Here is an 18,151-nt window from a genome sequence, read left to right as displayed (position 1 = left end):
CAGGTTCCATATTTTAAGTTCCACTTAATGAAACACCCATAATGTGTTCCTTATAGTGAGTTCATCACAGCAATCCTCCCTTTAGTTCACTTATGCATGGTGCTTTACATCTTACAATTTATTTATTTAAGGCGTTTGTGAGATTGGGTTTTCGGCGCTTGCGGTATTAAAGACTAAGTACCGTTCAAGACTGGATGTGGAGCACAACCTGAGGATGGCAGTAGCAAAAGTCCACGCACAGACTGATAGTCTAAATGTGGCTAAACACCGGCACACACGTCACATTCATGTTGTTGGTGTTATTATTAATCTTTGTCCTGTGTAAAACAAAGCATCCTAGTAAAAAGAATTTGCGCACATTTTATCTTGGAAAATTATGTTTTGAGCTGTGTAATACGCCTCTGTCATTTCACCACACCCGCTCACAAACCTGCAGTTTACTAAACACTCTTATTGCGTTGAACATTATTTGCCGGATATGGCCCGTAATATGCGCGTGGCAGTCGATCATGTAGTGTACCAGATTCCATAAATTACTGTCAGGTGGTGGGGGGGCCCAACATCTAAAAAAATTCAGCTGGGGGGGGCTCAACCTAAAAAAGTTTGAAGACCTCTGCTTTAGGAGAATGATCGGGTAAAGACAGTAGAGGCAAGTTTCATGTTTGTCATCGACGTGCAGTCTCTTCCTACCACAAGATGAACAGGCTCTAAACCGTCCTTTCTTCTATTGATCAGCGCCATTGTTGTTTGATGAAGCAAATAATCCAAGTTTTATGAAAACAGATATAAATCCAAGAAACCTGAGGAGAGCTCAGGTGGAGACTCTAGCACAACGTGCGGTAGAAAATCTGAGAGACTGAGGCTCCTGGCAGGAAGGTTCTAGAGGGAGGTGGCAGCTGATTGGCTACCTTCAGGATTTTCGTCCTTTTTACAAAAGGACATAGATAGGCTACTAAGGCAAGGCCCTTAGGCCTACTTTTCTCTATGTATGTCTATAGGACATTACTTTTCTATGTACTGGGGGCTCCCATCTCGACGACGGGGAATGATCCAGGCATGTGAATCTATGAAAGACACCCATAATACTGGATAACCAGCACAACATGCTACAACACAGCTAAATCACTTATCACTAGATTAACATTGAATTCCCGCATCTGACATTACCTGCTTCTTCACATGAAATTCATGGTTCTTATTCAACAATATGCATTTCAAATGTACCTCCCGTTGACGTTATTGAATTTAATATTTAGATGCTGCCGGCTCCAGATGAAAAGCAAGCTTTCCTCACACATAGAAAACCGAGAGAAGGACTACCAGATAAAGAAAGGAGGAGGGGATGATTATTAAAGCATGTGAGCTGGTCAGGGGCACTCTAGGGATATTGATGTAAATTCATTATAAAAATGATTAACAGCCACATATTTCACATGTTAATCTGCGTCAAGATCCTCAAACCTATACACACCTATTCAATGATTGTTAGGACACCAATTTTACCTTTTTTATCCCCATTTAATAATCCTGGATGGCAACATTTTAGACTGGGTTCTTCCGTTACCCATTGAATGCATCCAAGGGGGTCAATGCAAACATTTGTATTTGCATCTTAAATCAAAGCCTGGGTGATCGGTTCCAGATACAACCACTCCTGTTCCTCCAATGGGAAGAACAGTAGCACCTACCTTTCCTCCTCAGCTCAATTCTCCCCACTTCAGTGTTATCTGCACCAATCAAGGGTTTGGGGAAACGTTTGTGGAGTGCGAGAAGCTGAGGGCACAATGCTGTATGGAAATGTGCACCTGTGCATGTTCCTAGGAGTGCTGAAGATGCACTCACTGACACCTGCCTGTCCCTGCAACAGACTTGTGCAGCACAATACACCGTAGCGGTCCTCAAAACGTATGTGCATATTTCTTCGAAAGAGTAATATCAACACAGAGTTTGAGTAACAAATGTATCCGGTTTATTGCTACAGTGCTCCGCTGCTCTCTGGAGAATACAGAGACACGCAAGGGTGCAAGGCAGTTTTACACTTGTCCTGGAGTGTTGGACAGATTTACCTTCCATCGTAGGTGGGCGCTTTTCATAGCACAAGCGTTCTCCGTTTTCTTATTCGGTGACCAAGCTAAGATCTTTAAACAGAATGGCGTCTCACACAAAAACAGGTATTATTTGAGGACAAAGGGGACTATCTTATGAACTGATATTAGGATATATTAGAAGGCAAACTTGGCATGTACGTTCTATTAGAGGCAGCCTCTGAATCAAATTGGTAATGGAGACACTTTTTTCTTTATTAAAAAAAAAAAATTACATACCAGGCTTGAAAGTGCAGCATTTCCTGACACAAATGTAAAAGTCTTAACTTCAAATCGCTTTCTGTAGTTTGGATGTTGCACTTGGCGATCAACAGGGTGGAAAACAGTTTTTGAATTGTCATTCTGGTAGTCACACCTGAAAAAAAAAAGAAACTACGTAAAGCTCGAGGTCTCGTGCAATGGTCTTAGGAAATATAGGTACGGGCGATCTGTTTTGCTTCAAGCCAGCATTCAAACATCCTGTGCATATATTTAGGTCAGTATGTTTTTGCAATACTATCACACTGGCACTGTCGTCCACATATATATACACGCTTTACAGTACTATACAGCACATCAGCCAAACCTTTACTACAAATCTCCTCTGGAACACGGGACAAACAAATACAAGACAAAATGCAATTAGTAAGACAAAGCTCACCTAAATCTTAAACAGCAGTCATTCATTAGAACACCTCTTTAACCCCTTGCACGCTGATGACGGAACCGCTCCGTCATCAGCTGCGGGTGCGCTGTGCTGATGACTGAGCGGTTCCGTCATGGCCCGCCCCGCTCGATAGAACACTCATGCGCGGCGCAAATTCCGCGCCTGCGCTGAGGGTTCTATTGAGCGGGGCGGGCCATGACGGAACCGCTCCGTCATCAGCACAGCTCAACCGACGCTTGTGACGGAGCGGTTCCGTCACCAGCATGCGGCCGCCCCCCCCCCTTAGCACTGCGGCGGAACAGCCGCCGCAGTGAAGGGGTTAAACCAACAACCCTAAAGACCCATTGTTTACTCTGGTATACTTCTGTCAAATGAGACTTTCCAAACTACAGAACTGAAACCTACAAAAAGTTAGATGCAGAACACGTTTACGTCCCAACGTTCCGTCCGTCCTCAGGTGCGTGATAATTGTTAATGCAGCCTTGCCTATCTCGCCACCTAAATCAGTACTATTAGTGTATACACTGTCTGGTAAAAGTGTCCATATTTCCTCAAATATGGACAGTTGGTCATTAATTTTATATAATAATTGTTAACATCCTGCCATGGCAACCAATTACTTGTACCATTCATCCGTCGCAAGAAGAGTCTTGGATTGCCAATACCGAAGAATACATAAAGTAGCAACAGACCGGGCAGGTGCAAAACATCTACAGTCAGGGGCCAGTCATTCCCCCATGCAATGATCTCTTCTCATACTGCTTAGCAGTATCTAGCTATTGAGGGTAAAGACCAAAGAGTGTGTGTGGAAGGCATCAACCCTCCCAGTTTGTCAGAGTGGAGATTAAACTAGCAAGGACTCAGTGGGGTCCATTCCCACCTATGTGAAAACGTGGAGGCTGTTTTAGTCTTGTGTCCCATAACCCTGCTCCTTGGTACCCCATCAGCCTGTTCCATTTTTCTGTTATCTAGGTCTAGCCTTTCTTTCCCGCCTTGCCGTAGCAGTTGTGCTGAAGAGACAGGATAGTGAACCTATATTGGTGCAAATAGCCCAGGGATTACCTTCCACCATTGTCTCCACTGAGGAAATAGGTTATGGGTTGGGGGAGGGGCGGGGAAGTTAAAAATATGGTACTGAAGTTATAGCAGATTTCAAGCATGTGTTTGACTGGAGGTAACACATTTTCAGGTTGTCCGGTAGTTTGAATTCGGTCTTAATATCTGAAAGTGTTGAGTCTGTCGAATATTGAATCTTTCATTTGCTGTACTGCAGCTTCCACCCAGCTGTCCCAGTAAATCTGAAGCTTCCTATCCCTATTTTGGCATTTGAACACAGTAGGGCATCTGCATGCCTATAACTGGGTAAATTAAGTAATCTATGCTTTGCTATCCAGCCATGTTTAATCAATTTCAATACGGAATTGAGTGGCCTGCACAAGCCAGAAGCCTCTCCCTATAAAATGCAAAGCATATCTTGCTAGGCATTTTTCATTGGTCACCCATGCTAAGGGGGCCAGTTGTATCCACCACGTAATACGAATATATATGAGGCAGTCATACCACCCACTGTGGTCATTGCCTAAACTTTCCCCATCCTAAGGCTGCTCTTACTCAAGATAAATAGTTTGATGGTACAATCAAATGTTACTTAATAAGGAATACAGAATCACCATGGGTACAATGCCAGACACATAGTTAAGTTGGGAAGAAATAATCACACTTCACTCACTTTTAGAGTTAAAAGGCTGTTTTATTTACAACTGGCAGAGTACTAAGCCCTTCGGCTGAGCCACACAAGCTACTCTATCAACTGGGCTAACAAAGTTCTAAACCAACTCGCCTCCCCCAAGTAACACCCTGCAAACACTTCTGAACAGCACCCAACGTTTGAAAAGCCAAGAGTCCTCATGGCCGTTGCAACCGAACCCTCCCCCAGCCCCTCCATTAACCATCTTAACCCTGCCTCTCGGACCAGGCCCTCCTCCAAATCTTGGCTCCATTGTTCTTGGCTTGATCTTCCACATCTTTCCGCCCAATCAGCTGAAAAGTGTGCCTTCCTCTGCTTGGCCTTCAGAGAAAACAAAACAAAAACAGCATCATAACAATAAAACACTCCTTCCCAAACCACAACATGTACCAGGATGGGTAGTGGGCCTAAGCTCATCGGCAGGTGCAAAGGATTGTTTCCGCTATATGCACTGATGCAATATAGGGGGACTTCTATGCGCCACATCCCCTTACTCAGAGCACCTCTGGGCGCTCTGTGCTGCCTGTACTTGGGGTCCTAACTGGGAGAAAAGTACCACAATGCTCCGCTTGCTTTGAGTGCCAAAGGGTGCTTTGTTTACAAATGGCAAGCAGAGTGCCTAACCGTTTAGCTGAGCCACATAATCAACTGAGATACAAAAGGTTCTAAACCAACCCTCCACCCCAAGTAACTCCCACCCCACAAACACTTCTGAACTGCATCCAACCTTTCAAATGTGATGAGACCTTGTGGTCCTTACACTAGAAACCCCATTAACTATCTTGTGAAGCCTACACGCTCCTGTAACAGACCTTAGTCTTCGCCCCAGAACTTGACTCCATTGTTCTTTGCTTGTTCTTACACACCCATTTCAACCCCCCCCCACCATTCAGCAGCTGAACAGTTTGCCTTCCTCTACCAATATAATGTCCCCCCCCCCCCCGAAGTGTCATTTGTTCCTCCAGACACGGAGCTTCTTACGGTCTTTCTTACGGTCTTTCATCCACTCTTCCAGTGATCTAATCAGCCCTTCCAAATTCAGGCCATTGCCCTGCGTAGGCAAGTGTACCCCATGGTCCCTGAACAAAGTCGAGGCATGAAAAATAATGCTCTGATGCACTGTCACCTGCACCCCTCTCGCTTGCAGACACCCGTCATCTCTCTATTCAGTTCATTTCCAACAATCACTGCAGGTCACTGCACGCCCCTCCGCCCACCTAGGCAATAGCAGAGTACAGAAAACCTCTGGTGAAACCCAGCTGACAATCAGCATGTCCAAGTCCCACTTCATGCACTGCAGCAGCTCCAGCCCAGAGCATTGCACCATACCATTCTTCCCCAGATGAATCACTAAAAGATCAGGCTTGCCCCACTTTGCCATGTACTTCAACAAGAGTTTACCCCAGGGGCGTTGCTTTAGCGGGAGTGGCTTTACACACCCCCAACAGATGTATTTTTTAATAGTTTGGTACAGGAGTTTTCAGTCTAGTATGGTAAAGTGTTTGTTGGATTTCACAGGAATTTTTAAATACTAAAAAATACACAGCCGGTTTTGAGGTTACAACTTTTTTTTCTAACAAAATACTGTATTTGAACTAACCCTCACAATCCGCACTCCTTCCTATTTCCACTGGCCCTTAAATCTCCCTCATGTGATGCTTCTTCTAGAATAAGACGTGAACACTTGATTGTTGCAAGGTCAAGTTCACACCGCCCCCATTCTTACTGACCAAGCTACGCTCCTGGTTACACCAAATAAGGCAAAACCAAACACCATGGCACCATCCTTTTTCAGCCACAGTTGGGTGCCACCAAATCACTTCTCTGCCTGCACTCAAGCCCACCCCACCAAGGAGCTCCTGCAAATCCAGAGACACTACGCACAAGGAGCACCTACCAATAAATCAAACAAACAGTTAAGTTCCTGCTGCATATCTCCTCACATAACTGTTCTACTACCTACCCAAACCCTTCAGTCCTTCAGTCTGTATTCCTTCAAAACCCGTACTGGATAGCCACCCACCCCACCCGGCGCTGTCCCCATCTGAAATGTGTGTTGCCAAGGAGAAGATTTGACAAATGAATATATAGCTTTAAATTGCTGCATAGAGAGATGGTGAGCAAGGGAGGCAGGAAAGCAGACGAGAGGAAGCTAGTTAAGAGGCCTAAGATGCCTGCTAATGGCGATACCTAGATGGTGGCACTCACTATTTTCACCAGCATCTTGACTGAAAAGGCTTCAGAAAAAAGTGGCCTTAATGAATTTCATTGAGGTCATTAGGACAGCTAGCATCGGTTTAGGGAGATTGGCTAGGTTAAGTTATGATGAGCAGTTTAGGGCACTGGAGAGTCACTGCAATCAAGCATGTGGAAATATTGACCAGAAGCTTTGGCTATGGTACATAACATTCCATACAGCAAGCGGGCTGCCTATTCCCCCAATGATGTATGCCTGGGGGAGACTCAACCGCCTCCAAAAGTGCACTGAATTTCCAACTGAGGGGGCAACTGAAGCCATCAATACACTTCAGACTCTAAAAATGACTACTTTATATGGCTTAAGACCGTTACACCCAAATGAGAGGAATTGCCATTTTCTTCAAAGATGAAGGACTTTGCTACCTGCGTCAGTAATTCAGGAAAATCCCTTCAGCTCAGCAGGAGGTACAAAGGAAATTGCACTCGCCGATGTACATGCTGATGCTATGTGGGTTGCCGTAGGGCCACCACATCACCTAGTCATTCCCTTCCTTCCAACCTCTCCGAGTATGCTCCATTGCAAACGCTCAGGTCCGGTTTGACCACCACATACATTTTTATCAGGGCTTTGTCCCAAAGTAAGCCTCAAAAGAACCATGTAGTCAGCCTTTGTCTAGTTATTGTGTTTAAGACAGGATTAATATCTACCATGTTTGTTAGACCTGGATTATAAATACCATATTTGGACAGTTTGGTTAATCAACAAAAAGGATAGTTTCCTATGGTAAGCAAGGTTTCCCTTTTTGTGACATGAATGATTAACTTGGTCTAATTTGTACTATAGCCTGAAAATTCAGAAAAAAACATCAATGACCGATCTAAAGGCTTGTGTCTAGGAAGAGGGACATAGTAAGCAAGATATTATTAGCATAAACTAAAGAGATCATGATGCGGTCATTATGCACTCCACTTTTGTGTCCTGTCCAACTGCCACCAGCAGCTCTATAGCCAGGAGGAACAGAAATGGGGACGTAGGGCAGCCCTCCCTGGTACCCTTTAGAATAAGGGAAATCTGATAAGAATCCCAGACAAATGAATTTAGCAACTAGGGGTTGATCTAGTCACTGGGATCCTCAAATAAATGCTGCGCAAATCCGAATTTAGACATTACTCAAAACAGGTACCGGTGTCACAGACAAACGACAAAAGCTTTGTCTATATCAATAAAAGGGCTATTTGGTGCACAACACTGCACACCTGTCAGATTTATGAGAGCACTCATTAGCACAAGGAGTCAGTCCAGAGACAAAGCCACTCTGGGTTGGCTCCATCTGGTGGGCAACGACTTTCCTCAGTCTATTGGCTAAGATTTTTGCCAAAATCCTAATGTCTGCTTTTAGCAGTGGGATTTGACGACTGCTTGAGCACTGTAGGGGATCTTTTCCCAGTTTGGGCACCAGATTGATACCAGCTCTGAGGGGAAATTAATGTCAAGTCCTGCTTCTGCCTTATGCCCGCTTTGCTCAAAGCTATTCCATAAAGTCTGGATGAAGTACAAGATCCTAGTTCAAGAGGGCTGGTATATCACCTAAATAGCGGCATAAATGCAAAGTCATTAGGAATCAAAGTCCAAGCTTTCTTTATTTTTTGAAAAGCCAGCCCTTGACAGCAAAGAGCACCTTTGTGGGTTTTATTCCAAGAAATATGCAACACAAGACAATAGGCTAGCTACACATAGCTTGAGTATTTCTGGGAGAGGGTTTCTAAACATTGGATGCCAGGATTTGCCTTTGCCAGCACCATGCATGCAAACGTGGGAATATGAGCCGCAGTACCGGTGGCAGTCCTATTTTGATACCCAGGAAAGTAATGCATAATCCTGCCTCCCTGAAGATGAAGGATACAGGTTGCCAGTTGCACACAAAGCACAAAAAACACAAATGGGCAAGCAGAGCTTCCACTTTGTGCAGCACTCTCCACGTCCTTTACAGGACACCACTAAAAAGCATCCATGGTCTCCGATTCAGATAATCAATGTGACATGGCTAATATAACCTAGCATCATGGGTAAGGGTCAGTGTCGAAGAAACCCAGCTATGAGCAACTACACAGATTTTTCTGAATGTATGTCAACAGTGAAGGGTTGGTAGGCAACATCTACCAGAAAACCAACAAAAGGGAGGTGTTCCTGAAGTATACTCAACTGCTACTCCTCACCAGTTTCCAATGCCGCGGGTGCAGAGGCAAGAAGCCACTGTTGCCTATGACTGGGAATGCCCTTTAGGCATCAACCCATTATACTCGGCCACTAGTGTCACGATCTGGAGGTCCCACCAGAGCCACAGTGGTTGGATATCTAACCCTGTATCGCAAGGACTTCGCTCAATACATGAACACAAATTATAAATCCAGTTGGACATTGACCTGTACACAACCCACTGTGCTAAGTAGTAAACAAATACTGTGTGGGTGATATTTTTTGTCATTACTAGTTTCTTTAGAGGAGTTCAGGGGCACAGTAACTAAGCAGCAGGGACTAGAACTTTAAAATGTTGATTACCAAAACCCAATTCTAATGCATAAAATATGAACGGTAACCACACAAAGTGAAAATAGATGCAGCAACGCATGACATGGCCAGCGAATACAATATGAACATCGTTAGTACGTTGCAAGCATCCTAATACCCTATCGCTAATTGTATCAGTTATACAAACATTTCACAGAAGGAACAGTAACAAGCCTGTAAATAGAGTTTAAGATTTGTTTCACAGCATACCCTTCTCAGTGAGAAATACCTGTTTAGCTATTCTCGATCACACCCCATGTCTGGGAATAATGGAGAAGTGGCTTTAGGGCAGGCATTCCTCGTCCATCAACTCGCCCCAACAAGGTTGGCTTTCAGCAAACCGGACTGACCTCTGGCCTGATCGTCTTGCCCCAACCCCTCTCAAAACCATGGCTAATTACAGTGGTTTTATTAACATAGGATTGCCAATTTTTATATCCTGTTTATAAGTATGGTGACACTTCAATCATAAGACAAAATAAGTATGGCGATGAGTCATCGATTCACGTGGACATAGCCTCCACGTCAGAGCCCATATTAACAGGATAGTGACCATAGTAAACAATGAAAATAAGTCAGCCTAGATAGGAGGCAGACATAATGCCAACACTGTTCTGCATGTCCATCTAAAACTCACACTAATAGAAAGATAAAAAGAATTCGCTGGCAAATTGCAATAGTGATGTTTAAAAGCTATCTACAATATTATAAAAAACAAAACTACTAAAAGAATAAAATGCGTACGGAATGTAATGAATACAAATTTGGCATCAAATGTCATTATCAAATGGCAAAAAGCTTTGCATAATATATTGCATAAAATATATTATAATGCATTATAATGTACATTAAAAATAAACCCGACAACACGTGTATACAAGAATACCGCTGGGTGTGAATAAAAATTAATAGATGGACAAAAAGCGGTACAAATTGTCTTTTTGGCACACTGTCATTTTCTTTCAGAAAAGTAGGAACAGTATTTTCCTAATTAAACAAAGGACTGTTTCAACTCAATTCGACCCCCCCCCCCCGCCCGCAAATTGATGAGTGTCAAACTCCATGATATTCAGGAGTCTTTGAAGATGAGGCACTTGCTTTTATATTTGGTTTAGCAGCAGATGGCCATATGCATTGGAATAGCTCTATAGAATCCAAAGAAGGTCACATCCCTTGCATGTTGGGTCTTAGTGACAGATTGCTAAAATATAGAATTTGTTGTTTGATCGAACGTTGGAAGAGCGATTTGCTCACCATATTGTGAATATTACGCAATCGGTAATGGTTGGTGCATTTTTAGTAGTCATACAATGTTTGACGTTGATCAAATCCATTGGGGCAGTACCAGCAGAACTTGCAGTACACTTTACTGCAAACAACTCCTGCATCAAAAGACTGGTATCCCTTACGAGGCATCCAGTCAGTGGGAAGACATAATCCACTTCCTGCTTAGAGCAGTCAGCCATTCTTAACCAAGACAAAATGTGAGGGTCTCTAGGATTGTGGAGATGGGACTGGTTACATTTCTTTGTCAGGTGGAAGACGACGACTCCGCAACTGATCAACAGAAAGATGGCTGGAAATCTGCCATACAGACTGGAGAATATTGAATCAACAAATGAAGGTGTTGGACCCAAAAAAGTTTTCAAACCAGTCAATAAACCAGTTATGTACTCTTGAAGAAATGCACTATACCAGTTGTGTTGAACAAATTAAAGCTGGTGTGCACAAAATCTGCAAGTTGAGTAGGGTACTTTGTTTGCATGATTTTTTTTAATTTTTTTTTAAAACAGACAATGGGATGCTTGCAAGTCTAAAGTTTCTGCAGCAGAGACCTCTTTCTACATGAATATGGCAACACTTTTATTCACCTTCTCAAGGCGCCTATTCTGTATGCCTATTGTGGGCCAAGGGACATTTTCATGCAGACTGTTAGGAAGAGGGTACAAAGTTCACCAATAGCATTTTAGGACAGTTCAACACGTTTGACCTTTGTAGTACCATTCTCTGTGGCAAATTCTTCATGCGCAGTGAAACAGTATTAGGTCTCTACTTCCTCGATCTACACAGCAACACCACAACACCCTGGCCAAGCTCATACAGGTGATTTAGGTCCTCTAGTTACATAGCTGGCACAAAAAGGATTAGGCCTTTCCTCCATGTTACTGCCAACCAAAAGGAAAATTGGTCTTTTTTTTCCACTAAGGGAAAGGTGTTTCAACCAACCAAAATGAGTAAGCACTTCCTTTATTTCTACCAGGAGGAGGTCCTTACTTGATTTCTTCACACCTCCACACTTTTCTGGAGAGCGCACTCCAACTGTTTCACTGGAGATCCAAACCAGTGAATTTCACTCCTATTGATTTTGCCTACGTTTTTTTTTTTCTTCGCCACGCTGCAACAATGCCAAACACTCCAGGGATGCCCCAGTGAAATACTGCCCTAAACTGCCTTTGTTTTCCCGGCAGTCGCTTCAATTTGTCGCAGGGGCAGTGAACACAGTTCATTGCTCATAAAATGGAGTGGCTACCTGCGAGCCATTATTCCAATGCAGAAGAGGGTTTTGGTGAAGTTTGTTTCAAGATAAGTGGCACACAACCAACCCCAAGAGTCCAATTGACCAGCCTTGAGATTCTCCGTTCCCATAGCAACGTTAAGAATGCCATGACATAGGTTCTATTACTAGTCCCTAAATAAAACAGCAGCTTTAACTCATTCAGCTTACTAACATGTTGATTAGCCCCACCTCACATCTGGAGGATGTGGCGTAATGGCCAGAGTTGCCAACTCTGGAGTTGGGGAACCAGGCACTAGTCTCAGCATCGGCTCAACATCCTGCTATTCTGGGCAAATTACTTTATCTCCCCTTGTCTATCAAAAATTAATTGTGCAATGTAACTGGTGCTCAAGTATAGCTTATACATTTGGGTCGAGTTTGTGCTATATAAAACTGCACAAAAAAATACATTTGAATCCCCTCGAAAATGTGCCAATTCTGGAACCCCCCGTGTCCAGGGGTCTGCAAACTCTTAATAGGGCGCTGTTGATTAGCCCTACCTGGTCTTGACAGCAGTAACTTCTGGGGAATGGAGTACCCTCACAAATGTGGCAATTCTGGAATATGTTTTCGTCCCATGGTTGAAAGTTATTATCAAACTGTACCACCAGCTTTACAGAAGACCCTGCAGCATTTCGAGCTAAACTGGTCTTAAAGTTAGAAATGAAGGCAGTGCAAATGGACCAGGTTTTGTGAAGGACAGCAAAAACTTAGACTTAAAGCTTCAGAAGACATGTACCTACCCATCCACTACCAGATCCCAGCGAGGTGTCGAAGTTGGGTCCCGTGAAGACGTCGCCCAGCAATCATTCAACTTCAATTCTATATTTGGATCATCCCGATTCAGCAGTTGTACCTCCAAGAAAATCGGTTGGCGTAGAAGTTTAACCACTGGGTACTGGCGCTCACTGTAAGCTTGCGTAAACGAGCGATCTGGAAAAACAAGAAGCTTTTTTCTGCAAAGGGAGCATGGTCCAAACAACGTAAGATTTATTATGCATGTATTTATTATGGATTTCATTTAAACAGTAAAACATATTAAAAAAACAAATCAAGGACAATATATTTATAGTTTAATCCCAAGAGAATCCGGCAAGTCTCTCAAATGGGGTTAAATAATGTAAACAAACATTAGCAAACCCAGCAGGTCTCGGCTTTTGGCTGATAGTTGGTCTATAAGATGCAGATTGAAGCAGCTGGGTCCTAACAAGGAGGGGGGGAAATTAATAAATAAAAGAAGCTTGAGGTGGGGTTATAAAATTCAGAGCAGGATGCGTGGAGCAGGCACAAAAAACAATCAAATGCAAACAGCAGGCTGTTCCTAAATCCACGGTTGCCACCTTAAGCTTTTGCAACTGTCCCCAACGTCCATTTCACCAACAGGCTAAAAGGCGATTACAGCATGGACCTAACTAAACAGGACCCATGTGATGAAATACCCCTATTTCCATTGTCGGTTTTTAGTAATGTCCTGCTAAAACTAGACAGCCTTCAATTTATGCTGAAACATTAACACCAGATTAGGAAATGAAAGCAACTTGAAAGTGATGGGCTAACCTGCCGCCGGAGCCAGGGATTGAAACGGTGAACCCTGTGGCCCGGAGTCAGGCACCGTGGCCGCTGCACCAAACGTGTTCCACATGAAGAAATGAATATGGGAGGTACTCATGACAATCTTTCTTGCTGAACTCATTCCAGGTAAAGACAAGGCAATTATGGATACTAAATATGATCTGGTATCCTCCAGTTTAGAAACTACCATGTCTAATACAATACCACAGAAAAACAATAGGACTCAATTTTATTTAAGCGCAAATTATGACTCACATTTCTAACCCTTAAAACAATTTAAGATCTGGCAACTGAATACCGAATTAAAAGCTGGTGCCTGGATTATCTTGCATTTACAGTTCACACTGCACTGGCTTAATACCATTTACAGCCACAGTATTTGGGCTTGATAATGTAGATGGTGTTTCGCTGCAGATTCGTTGCCTGCCACAAGGCCGTGCCTTAAGGATTGTCACAAACTGAAGAACCAAACCGACTAAGAATACAGGGTTACTCTGTTGCACATCCTTCTTGCCCTGTCTTGGCAAAGTCGCCGAATATATGGGGCATTTCCAAGCATCAGAAATCGGAGTTGGCAATTTCCAGAAAGACTATTAGGATGGATGGCAAGAACATATATAAATGTTTAACATAACAGGAATAGTGAAGGATTTCTTTAGCACAGCTGTTTGGCATGGACAATCTCCACACGTGCCCAAACCTTAGTTGTGTAGGGTCAGGCTAGGGTGTGCTCAATTAGGTGTGAGCTGTGCAATAAAAGACAGCTGTCCTCCGAATAATGCTCTACCTTTATCAGTCAAAGTTGTGCGTGAGAAGAGTTTATTATTGGACTATGCTCACATTTTACCTTTCCTTATGCAATTTGAGGTTCTTCTCACTCTCCCCCCCCCACCCCCGATTGTAATGATGCCAAGCCCTCTGCAACGGTTAGACCATAGTTAATACTTTTGAATGGGTGACAGAGGCCTGCAGAATGAGGTCTAAAGCACAGTTTAGTTGTAGCCATTTGTCTTCGTGCACTGTTGCAGAGTACCCCAATTTGGTGATACGCAAAAGGCCCTCCTCCTGAAAAGCACTATTAAGGCCAAACATTGTGAACTGCTAGAGCTATACAGTGCCTCGAAAGATCCCTTTTTATGGTGACTCCAATGTAAGATGCAGTGTTTAGGTAGCCATGGAATACGAGTCAGTTTCACTGATACCTTGCCCGCAACTCCTAGTTTTTAGGCTCTTGGAAGACCAGAGGGATGGTAAACTTAAATAGGTCTCCTAGGCTGCTGAGGTTTTCAAAGGGAAGGACACATCCAGGAATTAGAACTAGGGCTCAGTTTGGGTCTGATTCAAACATTTTACACATCCCCATCAAGATGGTTGTTCATGGCTATAAAGGGGGACAGGACCACCTCCTTCCTCTCTGGCAGAACACAAAGCGTCCGCCTCCAACCGCTTCGAAGCCACCAAGATCTGCGGCGTTCCCCAGGGCTCATCCCTCAGCCCAACTCTGTTTAACATCTACATGGCACTGCTCACCCACGTCGCCGATTGCATGACCTCAACTTCATCTCTTACGCCGATGACACCCAGCTGATCCTCTCCCTCACCAGGAACCCCTACGCCACCAAAACCAACCTCCACGAAGAAATGAAGGCTGTTGCCGAATGGATAAGGAACAGCCGGCTGAAGCTGAACTCAGACAAGTCTGAGGTCATCATCCTCAGAGCCACCCCCTCTGCCTGGGACGACGCCTGGTGGCCGACCGCACTGGGAACAGCTCCAACACCTGACAACACACGCAACCTAGGGGTCATTCTCAACCCCACCCTCTCCATGACTAAGCAGGTCAACGCAGTCTCCTCCTCCTGCTTCAACACCTTCCGCATGCTCGGCAAGATCTACAAGTGGATCCCCACTGAAACGAGAAGAACGGTCCCCCAGGCCCTCGTCAGCAGCATGTTGGACTACGGAAACGCCCTTTACGCAGGAGCCTCAGCCAAATTCCTGAAACAGCTACAATGCATCCAGAACGCCTCTGCATGCCCGATCCTCGACATCCCTCGCCGTAGCCACATCAACCCTCCCCCTCTGAGACCTGCACTGGCTCCCCGTCAAGAGGATAACCTTCAAGCTCCTCACCCATGCACATAAGGCACTCCACAACACCGGACCAGTGTACCTCAGACGACACCGCTTCTACACCCCCACCAGCCAGCTCCGCTCCCCCGACCTCGCCCCAGTCCCCCGCATCCGAAGAGCGACCGCCGGGGGCAGATCGTTCTCCAACCTCGCCGCCAAGATCTGGAACACCCTCCCCACCAACCTACGCAGACAAACCTGCTGACCTTCAAAAGACTCCTCAAAACCTGGCTTCGAGTAGTAGCAGTACTCCCCCCCCCCCCCCCCCCCCACCCCACCCCCCAGCGCCTTGAGACCCTCATAAGTAGTGTGCTTTATAAATGCTATAATTGATTCCATTTTTATGTCAACTTTGCAGTATCACTGCACACAGATTACATTGTATAGCTTGGTCCTTAATCAGCAGATTGCTTACTTGCCATGCAGATGGTTATAAGTGAATGTGGAGGAATCTTTGTTTCAGATTACTTGTAAAAGTCACTAAAACCTAATCACAAACAGTAAAATGGGGCACAAAATCCCTTAAAATGAACAAAATGAGTTAAATAGCTCATGGAATCCGCCTTTAACCAGTGCTCTTTTATACCAAACTTATTGGGACTTAGCAGATTGCAGTGCCAGACTCATTAGTTCTTAACATGAACATCATACATTAAAACTAAGTGATTATAAGCTACTCAAAAACATTGAAGAAAAAAAATACCTGCAATGTGACTACTACTTCTACTAGGTCCATATCAACTCCTGCTTCAAGTGCTGCATTACCGTAGTATCAAAATAGGTTAAAATAAGGTTACTTAAAAATGTTCAATCTATCAAGTACAATATTGAACATTTACCAAACTGCGCAAGTGCCTTTATGTTACTGGTATTGAAGCAAACTTTAATGCAGGTTTATATTCAGGTTTGTAAAACCATTTGCTTAAGAACAGCATGATGTTCTGACAAATTTTGGGCCTCAGCAAAAGGTAAAATGGATTTGGTTTAGAACTGCACAATCTGCAAAGTGAAGCAGTCATTGCAAGTTTCTAACGATTGGGACTATTGATAATAGGCTGGGCCAGAAATCTTTATCACAACATGTAATTTGTTCATGACTTACATGGCTCCTTTAAATAATGGTGAGCTGCAGACCTCCTCAGACAGGTAAGTTGTAAGTCTGCCTAATGACTCCATGTCCACTTTTGTCCTGCGTACATGGAGCAGGTCCAGTCCTTCAGGGCTACTCGGAGGTCAGAAACAGCAGGCTCAGCCTTCTTTTCATCTTCCTCAAGTCTAGTAGTATTCTGAAGTGGTGGCTGGAGGACTCACATTTATGCTTGGCACAAGCTAGTTGGTGGGAATGACTCCCGGCCATGCCCTAACCATTGGGGTCAACTTTCCCAGGGCCAACACTACCCACTGTGACCATTTTCTAAATAACGAAAGTCTTCGGCCAAGTTCAACTAAGGCTCTGAGGGTTTGGAGGGTACTATTGAAATCCTAATGCCATTCTACATCTAACACTAAAATCCAGTTTGAAGCAGTTACTATACCCAACACACCTCAAGACATATCCCTAGTTGGACAAAAGCAGAGTCCTTCAGCAACAGTGGATACACAATTGCCTTAGCATCCTGTTCTTCCCCCTTTCATATTCAGAGGTGTCATCTCTTCCCATTTAGGTCAGCCTACTGTTAGCTCCTGGAAAGCATTTAAACACCAATTCAAGGCTAATTACGGACTCGCGAGAAGCTAGAGAGCCAATATAAAGTAGCCTTCAGGAACATCAGACAGAAATGAAAAACTGTCTAAAAGTTACATTTCAATATTTTTTTTTAATCCAACTTAATAAATGAATACAATTTTTTAATAACCATTAATCTTGTGGGCTGCAAAGGCTACACATAGGGGTGGTTTTGGTTAATAGATATTTAAAAGTGAGGTCTTGACCCGTCAAGGGTTTATTTTGACAGGTCGAATTGCAGTTTATTTGCAATGCTGTAGTCTGCTTCAGGCTTACCATTATAGTATATGTTTACACTCACCATAGTCTATGGCACAATAGGTGCTGCAGTTCACTAGTGGCATTTACTGTACAAGCCCGGAGTACATTTTGTACTATATACTAGGAACTTTCAGGCAAGCTAAATATACAAGTATACCATTTAACCATGTTGAAATGAGGAACACAGGCACTAATGACTAGCAGGGGTAAAGGGTATTGAGTTCTAAATTCAGGAAAAATATGGCTCCCATCAAAAGGCAAAAGATTCGGGATGACCACACAGTAATGACAGATTTCCTCCAGGTGCTTTAAAATGCGGTAATTCTGTGTAAGATGCGACTTTAAAGATTCACTCGCTACATCCTTTTTAAACTCTAGACCTTTGTTCGCCGTTCTTAAGTAGGTCGACCACCGGTTATGGGGATTGAAAAGCTCTTGGAAAACCATCTTAAAAGTCAGATTTGGCATGTATTACCAGATGATATTTAATAAAAGCAGATTTAGACTCCTACTCTGGTCTACACAGTCCAAATTCCATGTAGATCACAAGAAAGAGTACTAAGGTAGTTAAGAGTATCAGTCTGCATACCATACATTGCAATTTATCTAAAACAGATGAAGTTGGCTAGATAGACT

At 43.7% G+C, this 18,151-nt stretch overlaps 1 protein-coding gene across 1 annotated transcript in view; it reads right to left on the bottom strand.

Moving 5' to 3' along the window:
* Positions 1-18,151, bottom strand: part of LOC144753489 (zona pellucida sperm-binding protein 2-like) — a 274,324-nt gene that overhangs the window by 59,394 nt on the left and 196,779 nt on the right. Inside the window, exons 14-15 of the mRNA XM_078641160.1 lie at positions 12,567-12,756; positions 2,325-2,460 (exon numbers count right to left, since the gene is read on the bottom strand). Coding sequence (XP_078497286.1) covers positions 2,325-2,460; positions 12,567-12,756 — 326 coding nt within the window. The remainder of the gene's footprint in view (positions 1-2,324; positions 2,461-12,566; positions 12,757-18,151) is intronic.

This window comes from Lissotriton helveticus, chromosome 5_1, assembly GCF_964261635.1.
Source record: "Lissotriton helveticus chromosome 5_1, aLisHel1.1, whole genome shotgun sequence".
Taxonomy (NCBI): domain Eukaryota; kingdom Metazoa; phylum Chordata; class Amphibia; order Caudata; family Salamandridae; genus Lissotriton; species Lissotriton helveticus.
Note: the sequence above shows the minus strand (reverse complement) of the source record. Positions and strands in the feature narration are given on the sequence as shown.